General features: G+C 49.9%; 2 protein-coding genes across 3 annotated transcripts in view; both read left to right on the top strand.

The window, feature by feature from the left end:
• AHCYL2 (adenosylhomocysteinase like 2) overlaps positions 1 to 12860 on the top strand; it is a 132767-nt gene extending 119907 nt beyond the window's left edge. Inside the window, exons 12-17 of the mRNA XM_041002415.1 lie at positions 779 to 873; positions 6919 to 7017; positions 8859 to 8927; positions 9011 to 9089; positions 9557 to 9677; positions 10010 to 12860. Of these exons, the coding sequence (XP_040858349.1) occupies positions 779 to 873; positions 6919 to 7017; positions 8859 to 8927; positions 9011 to 9089; positions 9557 to 9677; positions 10010 to 10016 (470 nt within the window). The 3' untranslated portion in view covers positions 10017 to 12860. The remainder of the gene's footprint in view (positions 1 to 778; positions 874 to 6918; positions 7018 to 8858; positions 8928 to 9010; positions 9090 to 9556; positions 9678 to 10009) is intronic.
• A 3420-nt stretch (positions 12861 to 16280) lies between these two features.
• The window catches only part of STRIP2 (striatin interacting protein 2), a 42780-nt gene continuing 41446 nt past the window's right edge, over positions 16281 to 17614 (top strand). The window contains exon 1 of one of the 2 annotated variants that reach the window (XM_041002373.1): positions 16281 to 16445. In XM_041002373.1, coding sequence (XP_040858307.1) covers positions 16317 to 16445 — 129 coding nt within the window. In that variant the 5' untranslated portion in view covers positions 16281 to 16316. The remainder of the gene's footprint in view (positions 16446 to 17614) is intronic. The other variant, XM_041002374.1, reaches the window with a different exon arrangement.

Genomic DNA, 17614 nt, shown 5'->3' with positions numbered 1-17614 from the left:
CCCCCCAACAATACGTGTAGGTTCTAATGTCTCCATATTCTCACTAACAGTTGTTATCTGCCTTTTTTATTACTGAGTGTAGAATGGTATCTCAATGGGGGTTTTAATTTCCACTTCCCGAGTAACTATTCATGTTAAACATTTTTCCTTTTTCCTTCCTTTTTTAAATTTACACCAGGGGAAAGACAAAGTTCTCCCTTCAGCTAATTCACTCCCCAAATTCACTCCATGGCCAATGCAGAGCCCTGGCGGAGACTGGGAGCAGGGAAGTCAGTGTAGGTCTCCCATGTGAATAGCAGGACCTGGCGCCATCACCTGTTGCCTCTGAGTGTGCATTTGCAGGAAGCTGGAATAAAGGACAGAGCGGGGGCCCAGCGTGATGGCTCAGTGGCTAAATCCTTACTTTGCCATCACCAGGATCCCATATGGGCGCTATTTCTAATCCCAGAAGCCCCACTTCCCATCCAGCCCCCTGCTTGTGGCCTGGGAAAACAGTCGAGGATGGCCTAAAGTCTTGGGACCCTGCACCCATATAGGAGACCCAGAAGAAGCTCCTGGCTCCTGGCTCTGGAATAGCTCACCTCCAGTTATTGTGGCCACTTGGAGAGTGAACCAGGGCCAGAAGATCTTTCTGTCTATCCTCTCTGTAGGTTTGCCTTTCCAATAAAAATAAAGAAATCTTTAAAAATAAAAGAAAAGAACAGAGTGGGAACTGAAACCAAAGCACTTCAAGTGAGATGTTCTAGCCATAGCAAACATCTGCCTTTCTTTTATTAAGGTAACAAAAATGTGGTAACCAGAGAACACTTGGACCGCATGCAGAACAGCTGCATTGTTTGCAACATGGGCCATTCCAACACAGAGATCGACGTGGTAAGAATGATGAACTCTGTTAAGAGTTTTCTTTTCCCTCCCTCCCAAAAAGGGGCAAGCAGGGGTGCTAGCCATCCTAAATGCTGCTGTCCTGGCCGAGCTGTACCTGCTGTTCATCTGCTAGCCCTGGGGCCTGTCCTTGGTGATTCTACCGAAGCATCTTCACCTCAGCTTAGCCTATTCAAATAACTGTTTTCCTCTACTTAGGCTTGATATCTGCTTATAATGTAAGCCATTTTATCTTTGTGTTTAGTGTTGAGAGCTGGATAAATGCTTAACTACAAACAGATACAACAGATACAAATCAGAATAGTCAGTGTTGGGGGCGTGTTGATTTTTACCATAAAGATAAATTGCTCCAAGGAAACAAGTCCCAGGAGAAAAATCTCTTGGCTAGCAAGAAACCTTGATTAAGACTGGCCATGTCTGTCAAATACTGCTGCGTATTTTCTCTCTCTCATTCGTCGGGCTGGGACTCCCCTCAACTTATAAACTATAGAAATTTGTTCCGCATCGTCACCCTTAATCCAGTACCATGGTGCAGGAGCATGTAGTCTCCAAACTTGGAAAATCTCACTTTGCTTCTCTCATTGGATTATATTCATTCTAAAATTTTCCTGTCCAAACTTATATACTTGATCCTAACAAGTTACCCCAACTAATAGTTGCTAGAAGCGTTATTTCTTTCTTTTCAAACTTTGCCAAAGGCTCTCTTGATGGGATTCTGCTTTTAGTTATTTCTTTTCCATGGCATTTTTATGTCACAACTGTGTTTCTCTCGGGGTTGTTGACCCAAGCAGAATGCTCCCTGAGCTGCCGAGCTGCTGGGCATGCGCTGAGAGCCGGCGCCGCCACGCCCGCCTTCTATGCTTTCCGTCCTTCATGTTGTGCTCTCTTCTTCGATATTAAAATAACTCGTTTAAAAAAAAAAAATTCCCAGAGCCTCTGTCTGCCTTGGAGTGTCTGAGTGTCGCGGCTCTGTTGGTCTCTTTCCAAGGCACCTTTACTTATAGTGAGTAATTGAATTGGCAGTTGATCTTTGTATGTGCATTTAAGTTTCATTTATATGCTGTGCTGCTCCAGAACTAAATAATGAAAGATTAATATTCTTAAGCTGCCTAGCACATGACTGTCCTTTGTAGGATTAATCTGTTTATAAGAGCAGAAGCCTAAAGAGAAATATTCTTGCAATGCTTGGATCCTAATGAGAACTCTTCACACAGAACAAGGGGGAAGGGATTTTCTCCCCTAGCCCTCAAGAAACTACAAAAAAAAAAGGACTTCCAAATACAATAATGTACCTTTTGTGTTTTTGCTTTATCCCATTTCATCCTCTTGACTACTTCAATAAGACACTTTTTATCCTTAATTTTTGAATATTTCTAAAGTTATGTGAAAGACACAGAGATGAACAGACTTAAAGATGTCTTTTAATGTTCCATCTGCTCATTCACTGCTCCAAATGCCCACAGCAGCCAAGACTGGTCCGGCCGGAGGCAGGACCTGGAAACGCGAGCCTGCCCGGCAGGAGGCAGGGACCTGACTATGGGGGCCGTCACCTGCTGCTTCCCAGGTGCATCACCGGGAAGCAGAATCGGGAGGGAAGCAGAGGCATCCCCAGGCACTCAGACACAGCGTAGGGGCCTGCTAAGCAGTGTCTTCACATCACCAGGAAGCAGAATCAGGAGGGAAGCAGAGATGTCTCCCAGGCACTGAAGTTTCAACTGGGAAATGAAGAAATGTAGTGCATTGCCAGCCACATCATTGATTCAGACAAAATGCAGGCTTTGTGACTCCTGGTCTAGTTCTATTTTGTTTCCTGTGTGTTGTATTATCATCACCTCCTGACTTGTAGACTAGCTTTACTTCAAATTGTGACAGCCACCTGTCCTTAAAGGTAGCCCGGACAGAAGACACAGGCCAGAAGACTCTTTATCTTCAATCACAAATGTGTTATCTGTGTATTGTTTTTGACTGTGAATGCTGTGTGCCAGGGACTCTTCCGGACACTTGGAGTCAGTCAACAAAGTGGGCAAAGGATTCCTGACTCATGTAGTTTATGTTTTAGTAAGAAGAAAGATAACAAACCTATTAAATAAGTGCAAATTTGTAGTATGTTGGAAGATGAAAGTACCACGGGAAAAGAAAAGATAGAGCCAGCTAAGGAGAAGTGGAAGTTGTGATTTTAAGCAAAGGCCTGAGGCTGTCAGCCTTGTTCAGGTGACAGCTGCTGAGACCTGAAGGGATCTGCCGCATGGGTTTTAGGTGGAGACCCTGGCACGCAGCGAGGGCAGCCTACACACACATCTGAGGCAGGCAGGCAGTCTGAGGAACGTGTGGTCTCTGTGCTTGAGAGAATGGAGATGAGGCAGGAAGAGTACAAGAGGCCATCAGTGGGCAGGGGCCGCATCTTACAGGACCTGATTGCTTTGTTGGAAAGAGTTGCGGAGAGAGGGTGAGGGAAGCACAGAGGATCTTGTGTCCACTGGTTCACTTCCCAGGGCTGGCCACACGGCTGGGAGCCGCGGGACTCATCCTGGTCCCACGTAGGAGGCAGGGCCCAAGTACGTGAGCCACCCTACACTGCTTTACCCAGAGCACTGGCAAGGAACTGGATCAGCGGAGGCAGCTGAGACCTGAACTGGCTCCCATATGAGATGCCAGCACTGCAGGCGCTGGCTTTTTGAGCAGTGCCACAATGCCAGTTCCGAGGGCTTTTTAAATGTAAATTCTGGAATTTATCATTTCACTTAACCTTGAGCAATTACGTGCTGCATGTTTCATCAAAAATTGATCCTTTAGAATGCTACTTTTTTTTTCCTGAAAAAATGTGAAGGCTGAGCGTGTTTAGGGAACCTGTGGTAGGAACAGTGCTTCTAGCTGCTTCTTGGGCAAGTCCTTTGACATGTTTCTGTTCTCGGAATGCATACGTGCGTCGCACAGAAGGCCTGTATGATTGTAAGCTTCACAATTCAAGTGGTTAGCCCTTATGAACACATGCTCTGGTAGTCCCGGGGGTTTTGTTTGTTTGTTTTTTGTTTTTATATTCAGCCAAAGAATGGCTTTGCTGCAACATGCTATTGACTTCATGCTTTACGGCATCAGGAATCACAGTTGTTCTGAGAAAACAAGCATGTAATTTTCAAAGTTATCTAAAACTAACGTGGGCGTGTGCAAGCAACAGCAAGCACACCTGACTGGAATGGCGCTCTGCACAGGGATCCGCTTTCCTAGCAGACTGCTTGGTGATTGCAAATCCATCATGAAGCGGTGGTCTCGAGAGAGAGCCCTGCAAAGCTGTGCCCGCGGCAGGCTGGACCCTCCACTGGAGGAGTGTGACTGAATGCCAGGGAGTGGGAGCCTGAACGCCAGGTTGTTGGAGCTCTCCAGACAGGACGAGAGAGAAGTTCCTCTGAAAGCCACCTCTCCAACTGGCCCACAGGTGTCAGCCTGCACTGTAGCCATTCTAGTGTTCTAGAAGACTGCCTCTACCAAGCTCTGGCTCTTAAGCTGACAACATTTCACCTACCATATCTTTTTTTCCTAAGGAATATTTCCCCAAGACTGGAGACTTCTTTCCATGGTCTTAGCAGGTTGCTCCCAATTACAAAGATAGCATGTCCCTGGAAGATGAACAGTCTTGACCACTTACAAAACCCGAAATACTTTTTAAAAGTTCCATCCTCTCAGCAAGAAAAATGTCAGCAGTATCAAGGAATCTGATTTGGATCCTGGGCTATAACCCTTTATGATGAGATCGCCAAAAGCAAAGTCGTCTTTTTTTTTTTTTTTTTTAATTTATTTGAAAGGCAGAGTTAGGAGAGATGGAGACAGAAGTTTTCTGCCTGCTGGTTTGTTCCAGAGAGCCAGGAAAGCTGGGGCTGAGAGGACCAGCGCCTGAACTCTGCTCGAGGCTCCCGCGTGGGCGGCAGAGGCCCGACACTCAGGCCGTCTTCCCACATGCAGTAACAGGGAACTGGACCGGAAGCAGCTGGGACTTGTGTCAGTGTCCATAGGGGATGCTGGTGTTGCGGGTGGCAGCTTAATCTGCTACGCCATAATGCCAGCCCCAGGATTCATTCGGTATGCCCTTAACTTCCTAAAGTAATGTTTACTTAAATTATTTCTAACTTCATTATAAAAATTTACTTGCTTAGTAAAAAATTCAAATCATGTAAATAGGGTTAAAGTAAGAAGTAAAAATAGGTATAAAATTGAGGTTATACTGTGTTTTACAACTTGATTTTTATCATTTAGCGGTAAGGAACAGTTCACATGTTAACACATAGAAGTCTGCTTTGGTTTTTGGAGTTACATGCCAATCCGAGTACGGAATCCCTGTAATGACTTACATATTTTGCTGTTACAAAGAACACTGGTAGACATTGCTGAACAGTTGTATTTGTGAATTGAGCAAATATTTCTGTAGGCTAGAGCCCTAAGTGTGAAATTAATTCTTCAGAGTTTAGGTATGTGTGAAATTTTGCGAACTACTGCCAAATGGACCTCTACAGAAATATTAAATCAGTCTCAAAAACTTACGTCTCAAAAACTTTTGTATGTTTCCCATATAACTAATAATAAAATGATCTGGACCATTAATACAGTTCTAAATACACTGCAACTTAATGATCTGTGTGTCATTCCTGCTAGGTGGGTATGTCCTTGGAGATGGGGACCATGAATGTCTAACTCTTAATTGAATACACACCCACACTTCTTAAAGGTTTATTTTTTTTTTTATTGGAAAGACAGACAAAGATCTTCCATCCACTGGTTCACTCCCCATGTGACCATAGCAGCTGGAGCTGAGCCAATCCAAAACTAGGAGCCAGGAATTTCTGGGTGCAGGGACCCAACACTTTGGGCTGTCATCTGCTGCTTCCCCATGCTACACACAGGGAGTTAGATAGGAAGTAGAGCAGCTGAGACATGAACAGGTGCCCATATGGGATCCCAGCATGTACAAGGCAAGGATTTAGCTACTAGGCTATCGCACTAGGCCCTACACCCTTTCCCCATTTTTACAGTTAGGCTTTGGGGATGCAAAAATGAAGATACTTCTACTAGTCACTGTCCATAAGTAGCTCACAGTGGTAAATGTATCCACAATCTAATGCAGCTTCATGTCTTTTACTACAACGTCTCAAAATGTGCTTTGTACTCAGTGTGTGATCATCATAATAATTTCTATTATTGTTGTTACTTGTTTGAAACCTGTTTGGCAAAACTTCTCACTTCAATCAGCTGAGCCACTGAGTAGTATCAAGCATTACCTGTTGGTGGAAGGGACAATTGTCATAGGGGCTGTAGATTGGACTGCAGCTGTCAATGAACTTACCGTGTTTCCTCTTGTTCTCTGAATGTACAATATACAGAAGTGGAAGCAGGGTGAGCCATCGGGAGTCCACCATTGAGCAATCTCTTTAGAGGCTACCGCACCTTGGCGTTTAGGTCACAACGCTCTGTTAACGCTAGGGGGACCCACCACTGTGGAGAAGGCGGAATGTGGGGGCTTGGGCTGCGAGGACAGAACCCTGGGCCCAGCATGCTGTGTGAAGGACCTTCAGCCTACGTCACCAATCCCACTTAGCTCCAAAACTCCTTCTCTCCGTCGCTGCTCGGCACCTGGAGGAATCAGTTTGCACTGTGTTCATTTGCACTTGGCTGCATGTTGCTTTGTTAAGTGTGTTCCTCTCACATATGTACTGTGTTGTGTCTCCCCAACTAAAGTGCGAGCTTTGGGAAGGCGGAAGCCCTGCTTTTGGTTCCTTTTGTGTTTCCCATAGCACTTTGTGCAGAAATGTGGGTCTACGGTCCGGATTGTGGAATGTCATCCAAGGGATCCCCCACCCCCTCCCTGGCTGGGCCTCAGATTAAACTCCCTGAACTGGAACAGCCCTAGCGCAGCCAGACCAGGCGTGCTCCATCTGGCATGTTGGTTACCCCTTTCAACTTGCTGGTTGACATGGCTCCCTTTGGTGTCTTTCTGGACCTGCACCAGGACCTCCCACGCTGACGCTGTGCATGCTCTATGTGTTCCAGGCGAGTCTGCGGACCCCAGAGCTAACCTGGGAGCGGGTGAGGTCCCAAGTTGACCACGTGATATGGCCTGACGGCAAGAGGATAGTACTGCTGGCAGAGGTGAGACGCCTGGCTGGCAGGTGTGGTCCCGGCTCGCCTCCTCCTCACGTTCCTTCATCCTTTAGTCTCTCCCTGAAGCAGAAGTTCAGCTGCTTTGCCGATGGATGTTACTTCTAAATGTGGCTGATCTTTTCATTCAGCAATTAAGCAACTATTTTGGTTCCCCACTTTTCCCCAATTATCTTGTCTTTCCATGTCGTGGCCCAGGTTGAGTCAGATAATGACTATCACTGTAGAAGGAATTAACAGACAGAACCACTGCCGCTTGAGGAAGAGATCACGTGGCTTGTGGGATGGCTTAATCAGTAAGCACTAAGTAGGCATTCCTGACTGGAACCCAGATTGATGCAGGCGCTGGGGAGTCCTGTCCTTAGCAACAAACTTGGCCTTTTTGAGGGTCCTGTCCCCTAAACTGAGCCGCGGCCACAGGAACAGCCAGCTATGCACTGATGGCTTGGTTCTGGTGTCCCATGTTGGCTCACATGGATTCCTGACTTTGGGCCTAACTTAACGTTCCGCTGTTGTGCCTGACCGTTTTCTTCCCCTGAAAGCTCCTCTTTCTTAGGGCCAGCACTTTGGCTCAAGTAGCTAATCCTCCACCTCCAAGCCCTGGCAGCCCATGTGGGCACTAGTCCATGTCCCCCAGCTGCCCCACTTTCCATCCAGCTCCCTGCTTGTGGCCTGGCAAAGCAGTGGAGGACGGCCCAAAGCCTTGGGACCCTGCACCCGCGTGGGAGACCCGGAAGAGGTTCCTGGCTCCTGACTTCGGATTGGCTCACTTCTGGCCATGTGGCCATCTAGGGAGTGAACCAGAAGATGGAAAATCTTTCTGTCTCTCCTTTTTTCTGCGGTTCTCCCTATCCAGTGAAAATAAATAAATTTTAAAAGGAAAAAGAAAAAACTCCTTTCTAGTCCCGGAACTCCTGGCCGGGGTGATTGTGCCACTCTTCCTAAGAAAGACAGCAAAGTCACAAGGAAAACACGGTTCCTGTTCTTCTTAATCCATCTTCTTTTTATATTAAAGCTGTGGGTCTAGAGCTGTGGTACAGTGGGTTGAGCCACTGTGCCTGACGCCAACATTTCCTGTGAGTGCTAGTTGAAGTCCCCGCTGTTCCACCTGTGATCCAACTTCCTACTAATGGACCTGGGAAGGCAGCAGCAGGTGGCCCAAGCACTCCGTCCCGGACACCCATGTGGAAGATCCAGATGGAGTTCCGGGGGCCTGGCCTTGGCCTCCACTCTGTGGCCATCAGAGGAGTGAACAGAACACAGAAAATTCTCTCTCCTCTTCTCCCTCTCTAACTCTGCCCCACTGTTTCTACAAGTCCATGAAGTTCGGTCTGAGTATCCTCTTCATCTTTTCTTGATACCTTCTCACATACCTTAGGGCATCTGTGAAGAGCTGGAATTGCTTTTTCACAAGGAAGAAAACGGGCCGTTTGCTAAATGCGTGTGTCAGTCTACTGCCCGATGACTTTATTTCTCGTTGCCCTGTGAGCTCCCTCCTCGCAGTAATGGTGACAGAAGCAAGCAGCACAGGTGTTTTCTGTTATATATTTAATCACAAAGGTTGCTTAGGCTCCCCAGGAATGGACTGTGGCTGCTGTCAGGTGACCACTTTTGCTCTTGTTTTATGAAATTCCAGAAATCTTTGACTACTACCATCGTCACATTTTCCAGACTTCTCAGGGTTTCACTCGCGTGCCAATTAGTGACTTCCTGTCCATCAAGCACCTGCTTTTTGCCCCTCAGGGCTGGCTAGGAGAGATGCGCTCGGGACTGTAGCCGGACCCAAGGCCAGTGTCTGTCCTAACCCCTGTGTCTTCCCCTTTGACTGCCAGGGTCGTCTGCTGAACCTCAGCTGCTCCACAGTGCCTACCTTTGTGCTCTCCATCACTGCGACCACCCAGGTAAGGGCTCAGCCGGGCAGCGTGTGCCCGTGTGTCGGGGTGTGCCGTGATGGGCACGTCAGCATTCCCTCTCTGCCTTCTAGGCTCTCGCCTTGATCGAGCTTTACAATGCTCCTGAGGGCCGCTACAAACAAGACGTCTACCTTTTGCCCAAGAAAATGGGTAAGCATGTGCTCTTCCACCCTGATTCTTGCCAAAATAGTTTGAAGTCAGAGGCTAAAGGAAGTTTGGGGACATTAATTTTCTTGTGGATGGGGGAAAAAGATATCTTTCTCTTTAAGAAAAAAAAAAAAATTCATTTGAAAGGCAGAGTGACAACCGTTCCGCGTTCCTGGCTTCAGTTCAACTCAGTTCCGACCACTGCAGCCATTTGGGAAATGAACCAGCAGATGGGAGATGTTTCTCTCTGTCTCTCTCTCTCCTTCTCTCTGTAAATCTGTCCTTCCAATAAATCTTAAAAAAAAAAAAAAGAAAAAAAAAGGATTGAAGGTCAGTGAACAAATGTTAAGCATCTTCTGTTCATCTCCAGGAATGAAAAGGTATACAGCAGCTTTTTAAAGGCCTAGTGAGGAGGACAGCCAGCTAGCAGGCGAGAATGCTTACACCAGGGCTTCTGTGATCTGTTCCAGATGAGTATGTGGCAAGCCTGCACCTGCCCACCTTTGATGCCCACCTGACAGAGCTGACAGATGAACAGGCCAAGTATCTGGGACTCAACAAGAACGGGCCCTTCAAGCCTAATTACTACAGGTGCCTGGGGCTCCCCAGAAATCAGGGAAGCCTTGACAGTGAGAAACCTGCCACCCACGGGTTACATTTTTTTATCCCCCACCACTTACAGTTACATGAACTCAGAAAAATAAAACCAGTCCTTTTCATAGCTTCCCTCAAAGGACTCTTTCGCGTTCTTCCTGAAGCGATACTGACCCTTTACGCTGATGGGAGGGAGGCCTAATTACGCCCCCTCGCCAAACACTTGAGAAAGTCCCCATCTCCCCATTACACTTTTAAGCAGGCCTCGCATGGCCCAGCAGCCCCACCAGTTGATAGGATCACAGTCTCATCTTTCTTTTTCCTTCCAGGTATTAAGTTCCTGTAACTCAAGCCAGAAGAAGTTTTAAGGAATAGAATTCCAAGCCTTTTCTCCACTACTATACAAGAAAGAATCCAGCAAGCTGCTTCTCCAATCAGAGCTTCCCGCCGTGCTCACCCTCTGTGTTAGGTTATTTATTTATTAAAAGCTAGAATCCTGTGCCTGTAGCCTTGGGCCCAGAGTGTGGTTACTGCCCCAAGGGCCATGAAAGCTGCAGAAGACAGGCTGAGGAAAGAAGATGGGGCAGCGTCCCCTGCGCGTCACTGACGTCACCCCCCAGTGGCTCGGAATCCTCAGCAGTGGCCGTTCTCCGTCTTGTTCGGGCTCAGGAGGCGGTCCAGGGGTTCCAGACGCCTTCATCCCTGGGGTTTCCTGATCAGCTGCCTTTCTCAGCTTTGCCCTTGCCCAGGTGAGACCCTTGGGAAGCCACTACATTAACATGGCCTGGGTTCGCAAGCGCAGCCGTCTCTGTCACTCACTGCCTTTACAGAGAGGCTGCTGAGGAAGGAGGTGCCAAGCACTCAGTTCTGCCTGTGCCTCCTTGTCTGCTTCCTGGCTGTGTAGCCCTTTTCCTCTCCTGGAATATCATTTGAACACTTTCTTATTCCAAGAGGGCTGTGCCTCCCATGCTTCTTCAACAGCTCTGTTGGCTATCAGATGTTTGTAACCCCACCAACCTTTGCTCAGGAAGTGGGGCCAGCTCCGCTGACAACTATTTCCTTCCCTTATCATTGACCCGCAGTTTCACAGGCAGGCCCTTTGTGATGGACAGTATCTCAGAAAAGAAGAGCTTGGAGACACTGCTTCCTGAAACTCTGTATTATTGCCTAAAACCACTTCTGAAACTAAGTAGGGAAAGGCACTGGGGACTGGAACAGGTCTTCCAGGCCCACAGCTTGACACCCTGAAGAAGCAGAATAACATAGGAAAGACTTTTCCTTTTGTTCCAGCGTGACTAGCTGAGAGACAGGGATGACGCCAAACTGTCCTGATGATCAGAGCTGGTTAGAACCTCATCAGACATCTGTCTCTCTGATCATTGCCCTTGATAAAGAGAGAGCTGGAGCTAAAGCTGCATCTGCGGCTTGTCTTCTCTGCTGCTGTTATCTTTGATAAGCTCATCTATTCCATATAAAGATTAGGAATTTCAGATAGGTGAGCAGCAGAAAATGTTACATATTCCACCCCAAGAGTTGGATTCCTTTTGGAAGAAGGGATTCCTCAAGCGTGCTAGTCCACAGAGGTTCCATTCGGCCCACCTTGGTCCCAAGAGTTAACATCTGGAGTGGCCCTCGGACAGTCCCTCTCCTCCCCACCCAGCCTTGTTTAACACTCCTGTTGCTTGATTACAAGGTGGCCCAAGGAGACCCTGATCAGCCAAGCTCACAGTGACCTTCCCGTCTGACTCTCCCCATACTTCCACTCTCTCTGCTTCCCCTGGTCTTCGCATAGACCCTCAGAGCTAGTCTGGAAGTGACCTTACTTTTGCAGGTAGGAGATGCAGCAAATGGCTATTTGCCTCAGCAAACATTTTCTAGGCTTAGCGCATAAAGTCGGCATTTCAGAGTCCACATGTGTCAACAAGGATGGAAAAATGCTACGCATATGGCTGCATCTTTTTTCTTTTTTCTTCTTCTTCTTTTTTTTTTTAATGAGAAAGATCAGAAATCTTGGAAAATTCTGCCAGGCCACTGCACCAGTTCTTCCTTTGCCTTCCCAGTTTGGATGTTTATATGAATTGGATCTCTTTCACAGAAGGCACAGATCTTCATACCTCATCTTAGATCCAGAACAGATTCCATGAGGCACATCTCTGGACCCCACCTAGCCTGTTGTGTTCTTAGACCAAAAACCACAACCTGCTGTTTCTCAGCAAAGCCTTGCTCTCTCGGGAGCTTCCTGTGCGCTGCTACCTAGAGCACATTCTCGCCTTGCTGTGGGAGAGAATCATTCCAAGAAAAAGGAAGGGAGCCACCCGGCCTCTCAGTTGCGCTGCCAGAGTTGCCACTCCCGAGGAGGTATTTGCCTCTGATCTTCGGGGCCTCTGTTCCCTTTGGGGGACCCACTCCAGCAGCCATTAGTCTAGAGGCCCAGCTCTCCAGGGTCCTTGTGTTCTTAGAGTTGGAATCAGGTCATTCCTCCTCGGCCCTTGGAATCAGCAAAGGTCATCCACTCTCTCACCTGAGATGCTTCTTGGCCATCTGTAGGCACGGGGTGGGGTGCAGGATCTCTGTGTGTGGCCCTGGTCTGTGGGGATACATGCCATTTTTTCTATCATGAGGTTGTGCTACATTTCAAGGTCCTTTTTTTTTTTACCTTCATAATGGAAATATTCTGTTTTCTTTTTCTCATAAAAATACATATATGCCTAGATCTTCTATCTGTAGTCTCCGTCCCCTCGGCCCTCTTGCCTCCCTCCCTCCCACGAGCATGGCCTCCATGGCCACAAACTCCTGCAAAAGCTTTTTTGCTGCTTGGCTTTTCTCTGAACAGATCAGAAATCGCTGCTCCTGTGGTTTTTCTCAAAATTAACTTTGTCATGGTTAAAAAAAATCAAGATGCATTCTTGCATTCAGCTTTTTGAATAAAGGAAAATTACAGCGGGAAAATAGGCAACACCAGCAAATTATATGTGAACAAGTTCTAAACCATATATATATATTCATAAATATATTACCTAATCATCTAGTTCTTGATGTCATCTTACTGAAAGGAATCAAAGCTGTAAGGATCAGCGTTTTTGAGAAGCTCTTGGAAATCTTTATGTCTGAGTGATTGTATTAGATCAGCAATAACGACTATGTAATCTCAAAAGACAAATAAAATATTCTTCAAGTGGATTCTTGTCCTGAGAGGATTCCTTGCTTCTGCAGACTGGGAGCCCAGAGGGCACAGTGGTCTCTGGGCAGCCAGTGAGCCCGCCCTAGAGCGGACGGAAGAAACGGGCAGGTGCCGGAAGCACTACTTGAATGAACTTAACCTTGAGAACCTAGTTCCTTGGTGTGTGACTCCACTCATCACTGTCTAGTCGTCAGCCTCTCCCTGCCTCACAACACACACACTCACACTCACTCATACTCTCTTCCTGGCTGTGTGTAAGAATCTGCCTCTTCTAGCACAGGTTCAGCCACTGCTTGGGCTACCTGCATGCCATGTGGGAATTCTGAGTCCTGACCCTTCTTCCAGTACCTCCTGGCTAATACTCCTGGAAAGCAGCTGATGACAGAAGAAGTACTTGGGGCCCTGCCACCCACGTAGGAGACCCAGGTGGAATTCCTGGCTCGTGGCTTCAGCCTGCCCTGGCCCAAGCCATTGGGCCCTTTGGGAAGTAAATCAGCTCCCCATGGCCCCAGTCACTGTGCCTTTCAAATGATTAATGACAAAATCAGCCCCACCCTGGGGAGGTCAGGTGTAGGCCCGAGGAAGGTTCCCCTAAGGCCTCTATTTAGATCTCGGCTTCCTTTCGCTGGAGAGCTAGGGCAGGAAGTCGGCCTCTCCAAAGTTGATGCAGGGCCCAGACACCCGGGACTGCACCCAGCCAAAGAGAAGGTTTGTCTCCAAATCAGGTTGTTTCCTACGCCAGTAACCAGGGACATGAACCCAGCTGCCTGTTCTCGACTACCATGGAACAGCCATTTTTCTTTAGTTGGCAACCTAAACTAGTCCTGCATCCTGTTTGTAAGATGTTCCTTCTCTATCAGAGTCGTCTGCCATACGTCCACCTATTCAGGAGCATGGGCTGTAATAGAGTCTAGACTGGTGCTGCTTGGGCAACGCAGCTGCTTAGCATGAAGCTTGCGAGTCGGCTGACGGACTCGCTCCCCTACAGCAGGGTGTAAGTCCTCTTGTGTGAAAAGTGGTAGGAATTGCCCTCGTGCTGATTTTCACACTCTACGCAGCCCTAATTTTTCAAATCTCTTCTGAAGGAAAGCCAGATGGAGCTGTAGGCTCGGCGTTGACTCTCCAGGAGCCAGAGGGTCCTTGAAGACTCAACTGTGCTGCCTTGTGGTCTCTGCGCTTGGCCCTAGGGACAGGCAGGCCAAGCAGCCATGCCTCAGCACTGGCCCACTGCCTTCTGCTACCCCTGCTGGTTGCCTGGGTCTACCACAGCGTGTCAAGTTTGGAGCCTCTTAGTCCTGAAGCTCTGCCTGCTTGGAAGGAGGGGTACAGGGAGGAAAGGAGGAAAGAATGTACTTTTTTAAAAGGTTGTTTTTATTGGAAAGGGCGATTTTACAGAGAAAAGAAGAAACAGAAAGATCTTCCATCTACTGGTTCACTCCCCAAATGGCTACCGTGGCCATAGCCAAGCAGATCCAAAGCCAGGAGCTTCTTGCTAGTCTCCCATGTGAGTGCAGGGTCCCAAGGCTTTAGACCATCCTCTGCTGCTTTTCCAGGTCACAAGCAGGGAGCTGGATGGGAAGTGGAATAGCTGGGACATGAACTGATGCCCATATGGGATGCTGGTGCTTACAGGCAGAGGATTAGTCAATTGAGTCATTTTGCCAGTCCCCCAAGAATGTATTCTTTATATTAAGAATCCCCAAAAGGCTGTGCTGTAGCAGGCTTACCATGTTAAAGCAGTGACGAGCTAAGCGTGGGTTGTGAATTCTAAAAGCTCAGTCAAAAATTTTAAGGGTTTAATAAATTACAGCCTGGATAAAAGAAGAAACCCTCCAAAGTCAGTTTGTGTGGGCCTTGAGCCAAGGACTTTCTCAGAAACTCTTGCCAGTTCAATTCTGTTCGCCAATGAATCCCAACCAGAGACACCCCCCCCCCCGGGGCATTTTGCATTATCTCCGCGCATTTTTGGTTGTCGCAGCTGGAGGAAGGGCACTACTGACAGCAGGTGGGAAGAGGCCAGGGATTGTGCTAAACACCCCACAATACACGAACAGCACCCCACGAGCAACAGCCCCCAGGCTGTGAAAGCCTGTGTTACACACACAATGAAACGGAGTCCAAAGCCTGTTACACACACACAGTGAAACGGAGTCTGGGCCGTGAGGCACTTACCTGGGTGGAGGTGGAAATGGGAGAGGCAAGAGCAGATGGTGTGGTATGGTACGAAGATTCTGGAAAGCAAGGAGACCATCAAACCCAGAAGTCTCCAAGGACTCTCCCTCCCCGCCAGCCTCTGTCTCACACTGACTGGCAGGGGGAGTGCGAGGTCGGAGCTGTTCCTAAGACCTGGGAAAGGGTGTGTCCTTTGGGGCCTGTTGCTTTGCGGTTAGGTGAGAAACGCTAGAATTTGAAATCCAGGCAAAATGAGTTTGGCACCAACACACCTTGAATGGGTTGAATAGAGTCAAAAGGATGACTTTTTTTGGCGTGGAGGGAGAGCTGTTAAATGGAGCCTTGAGGGATAAGCTCCAGTCCACCAAGGGAACAGTTTGCTCCAGACAGAAGCAAAGTGCTGAGCTAGCCTTACAGTCCAGTATCTTGGAAACTGCACGGAGTAAATCTCGGGTGGGGTGCTGTTTTTCATCCGTAGCACGGTTAGTGTAAGCGCCAGGTGCCACCGGGCTCAGCGTGCGGTTCAAGCCCCCTCCTGCCCCGGGCCACCCCTTCCTGCAGTAGCAGCAGTCGCTCCCACCCACATTCGGCGGGTGTTCCACCACCCAGAGACACCGCCCGGACACTGCGTGCACGCCGCCTGCTAGACAGCCCCGCATAGGGCTGACCACGCTGAGCCCCGAGGATCTTAGAAAGGAGGGACTTGGGGGCCAGGGGAGAGAGGAGCGGCTCGCTGCTGCCGAGGGCCAGGAGGGTTGCTCAAAACGTGCCCGTCCCACGCCTCAACCCTAGTCTCCCATTCAGAGTTAGGATGCATTTTCTGCAGAAATCTCAGCTGCTGGAGAAAGCGAGTCTCGTTCCTGCGGCGTCTCTGCGACTAATCAGCGATCGCAGAGGGTCCTGGGCTGTGACAACGGGAAAAAGGAGAGCGCAGTGAAGGAGGAGACGGGGACGAAGGCTCTGGAGAAAGGCCGTGGTGCGGGAGGTGTGACTGCAGAGGGACCCCGCGGGAGAACGTGGGAGGTGGGCGCAGGAGCCCACCGAGGGGCTCTGGGCGTCCGGCAACCAACGCCGCAGGACTCAAAAAAAATCACCTCCTCTGGACCCGCCCCGACCGCTGGGGCAGCCAATCGCATCTCGAGGCGGGACCGCGGGGAGCTGCCACAGCCAATAGCGCCGGCCGGGGGCGGGGCTTGGCCGGGGCGCGCGGCAGCCGCGTCGCTCCGGGCAGAGCGACCCGAGCGGCTGAGCGGAGCCGCTGAGGGGAGCCGCTGGCCGGCAGCATGGAGGACCCCGCGGCCCCCGGGACCCCCGGCCCGCCGGCCAACGGCAACGGCAACGGCGGCGGCAAAGGGAAGCAGGCGGCGGCCAAGGGCCGGGAAGCGTTCCGGAGCCAGCGGCGGGAGTCGGAGGTGAGGGGCCCCGAGCGCCGCGGGCTGGGGCCGGGAGACTCCCGGGTGACTCGGCCTCGGCCCCGGAGCCCGCGGCGCGCCCTGGCGAGCAGGCGGCCGCGGGCTTCGCCTCGCTGGGGCTCCCGGCCCTGCATTCCCGACCCCTCTGCTCCCTGCAAGCCTCCAGATGCCGGCCGGAGGGTGGAGGGGCTGCCTGCCCTGGGACGTCCGCCGGTGGGCGCGCCCCTGGAGCGCCGTCAGGATCGCACCAGACACTGTGCAAACGTTGGTCTCATGGGTGGCTGCAGCCCTTGGGGCAGGGGTTCGGGTCCCACTGTGGAGAGAACAGGTGCGGGGAGGTTGAAATGACGGGTCTGAGAGGCGCGAGGGAAGGGTCGGGGAGGGGGCCGAGCTCCGGCTGCGGCGGACCAAGCCAGACTGGCTGCCGGACTCCCGCTCCCGCTCCGATCCCGGTGTGGGCTGGGCCCGGCTAGGGAGCGCCACCCGCGGACGTCATGGCTTAAAGGAGACGGAATTCCCGAGTGGCCATTTGGATGGAACCGTCCCAGGGTGCAGATGGGAGCGTGAATGTTTGGTCGGCTTGCTCCGCTTTTGAAAAAAGAAAATCCCAGGTTGATGCAATGAATCCCAACCTCGTCCAGCCGGTTTTCGATTCCTCGGCGACGCAAGAGCCGAATCTGAGCTGGGACCGCAGACGTGGGACTCTGAAGGGGGTGGGCTTTGCATTGGCAGACCCCAGAGGGACAGGTGCCACTTCCTCCAGATCAGACAGCTGGGCATAGACTGGCCGAGGATGGATGAAGGGATGATCAGTCTGGGGTTCGAATCGCAGCCCTGTGCGACTTTCGGCAAGTTAATAAACCTCTCTGAGCTGCAAGTCCATCAAATGGGATTAAGACACTGCTGATTCAGAATGTTGGAATAAAGTCCAAAAAAGATTGTTTCACATAAAGTGAGGAGCAGACGCAGTGCATGGAAATGGGTCAGTCATGCGTAGTGCTTTCCTGCTGTTTGTCATCTGGAGTGGCAGAGCTAGTGCTGGCGGCCAGGGTTCTGGCCTCCCCAGGCCAGTTCACCATCTGAGTAATGTGGCCCTGTTTCCAGGTGAAGTCATGTATACTTTCCATTTGGATCCAAGCAGGTCAGAATCACTATTTTAAAGAAATGAA

This window comes from Ochotona curzoniae, unplaced genomic scaffold (assembly GCF_017591425.1).
Source record: "Ochotona curzoniae isolate NIBS_2020 unplaced genomic scaffold, NIBS_Ocur_1.0 scaffold_2476, whole genome shotgun sequence".
Classification (NCBI taxonomy): domain Eukaryota; kingdom Metazoa; phylum Chordata; class Mammalia; order Lagomorpha; family Ochotonidae; genus Ochotona; species Ochotona curzoniae.
The sequence above is the reverse complement of the archived record's forward strand: the minus strand, read 5'-3'. Positions and strand labels throughout refer to the sequence as shown.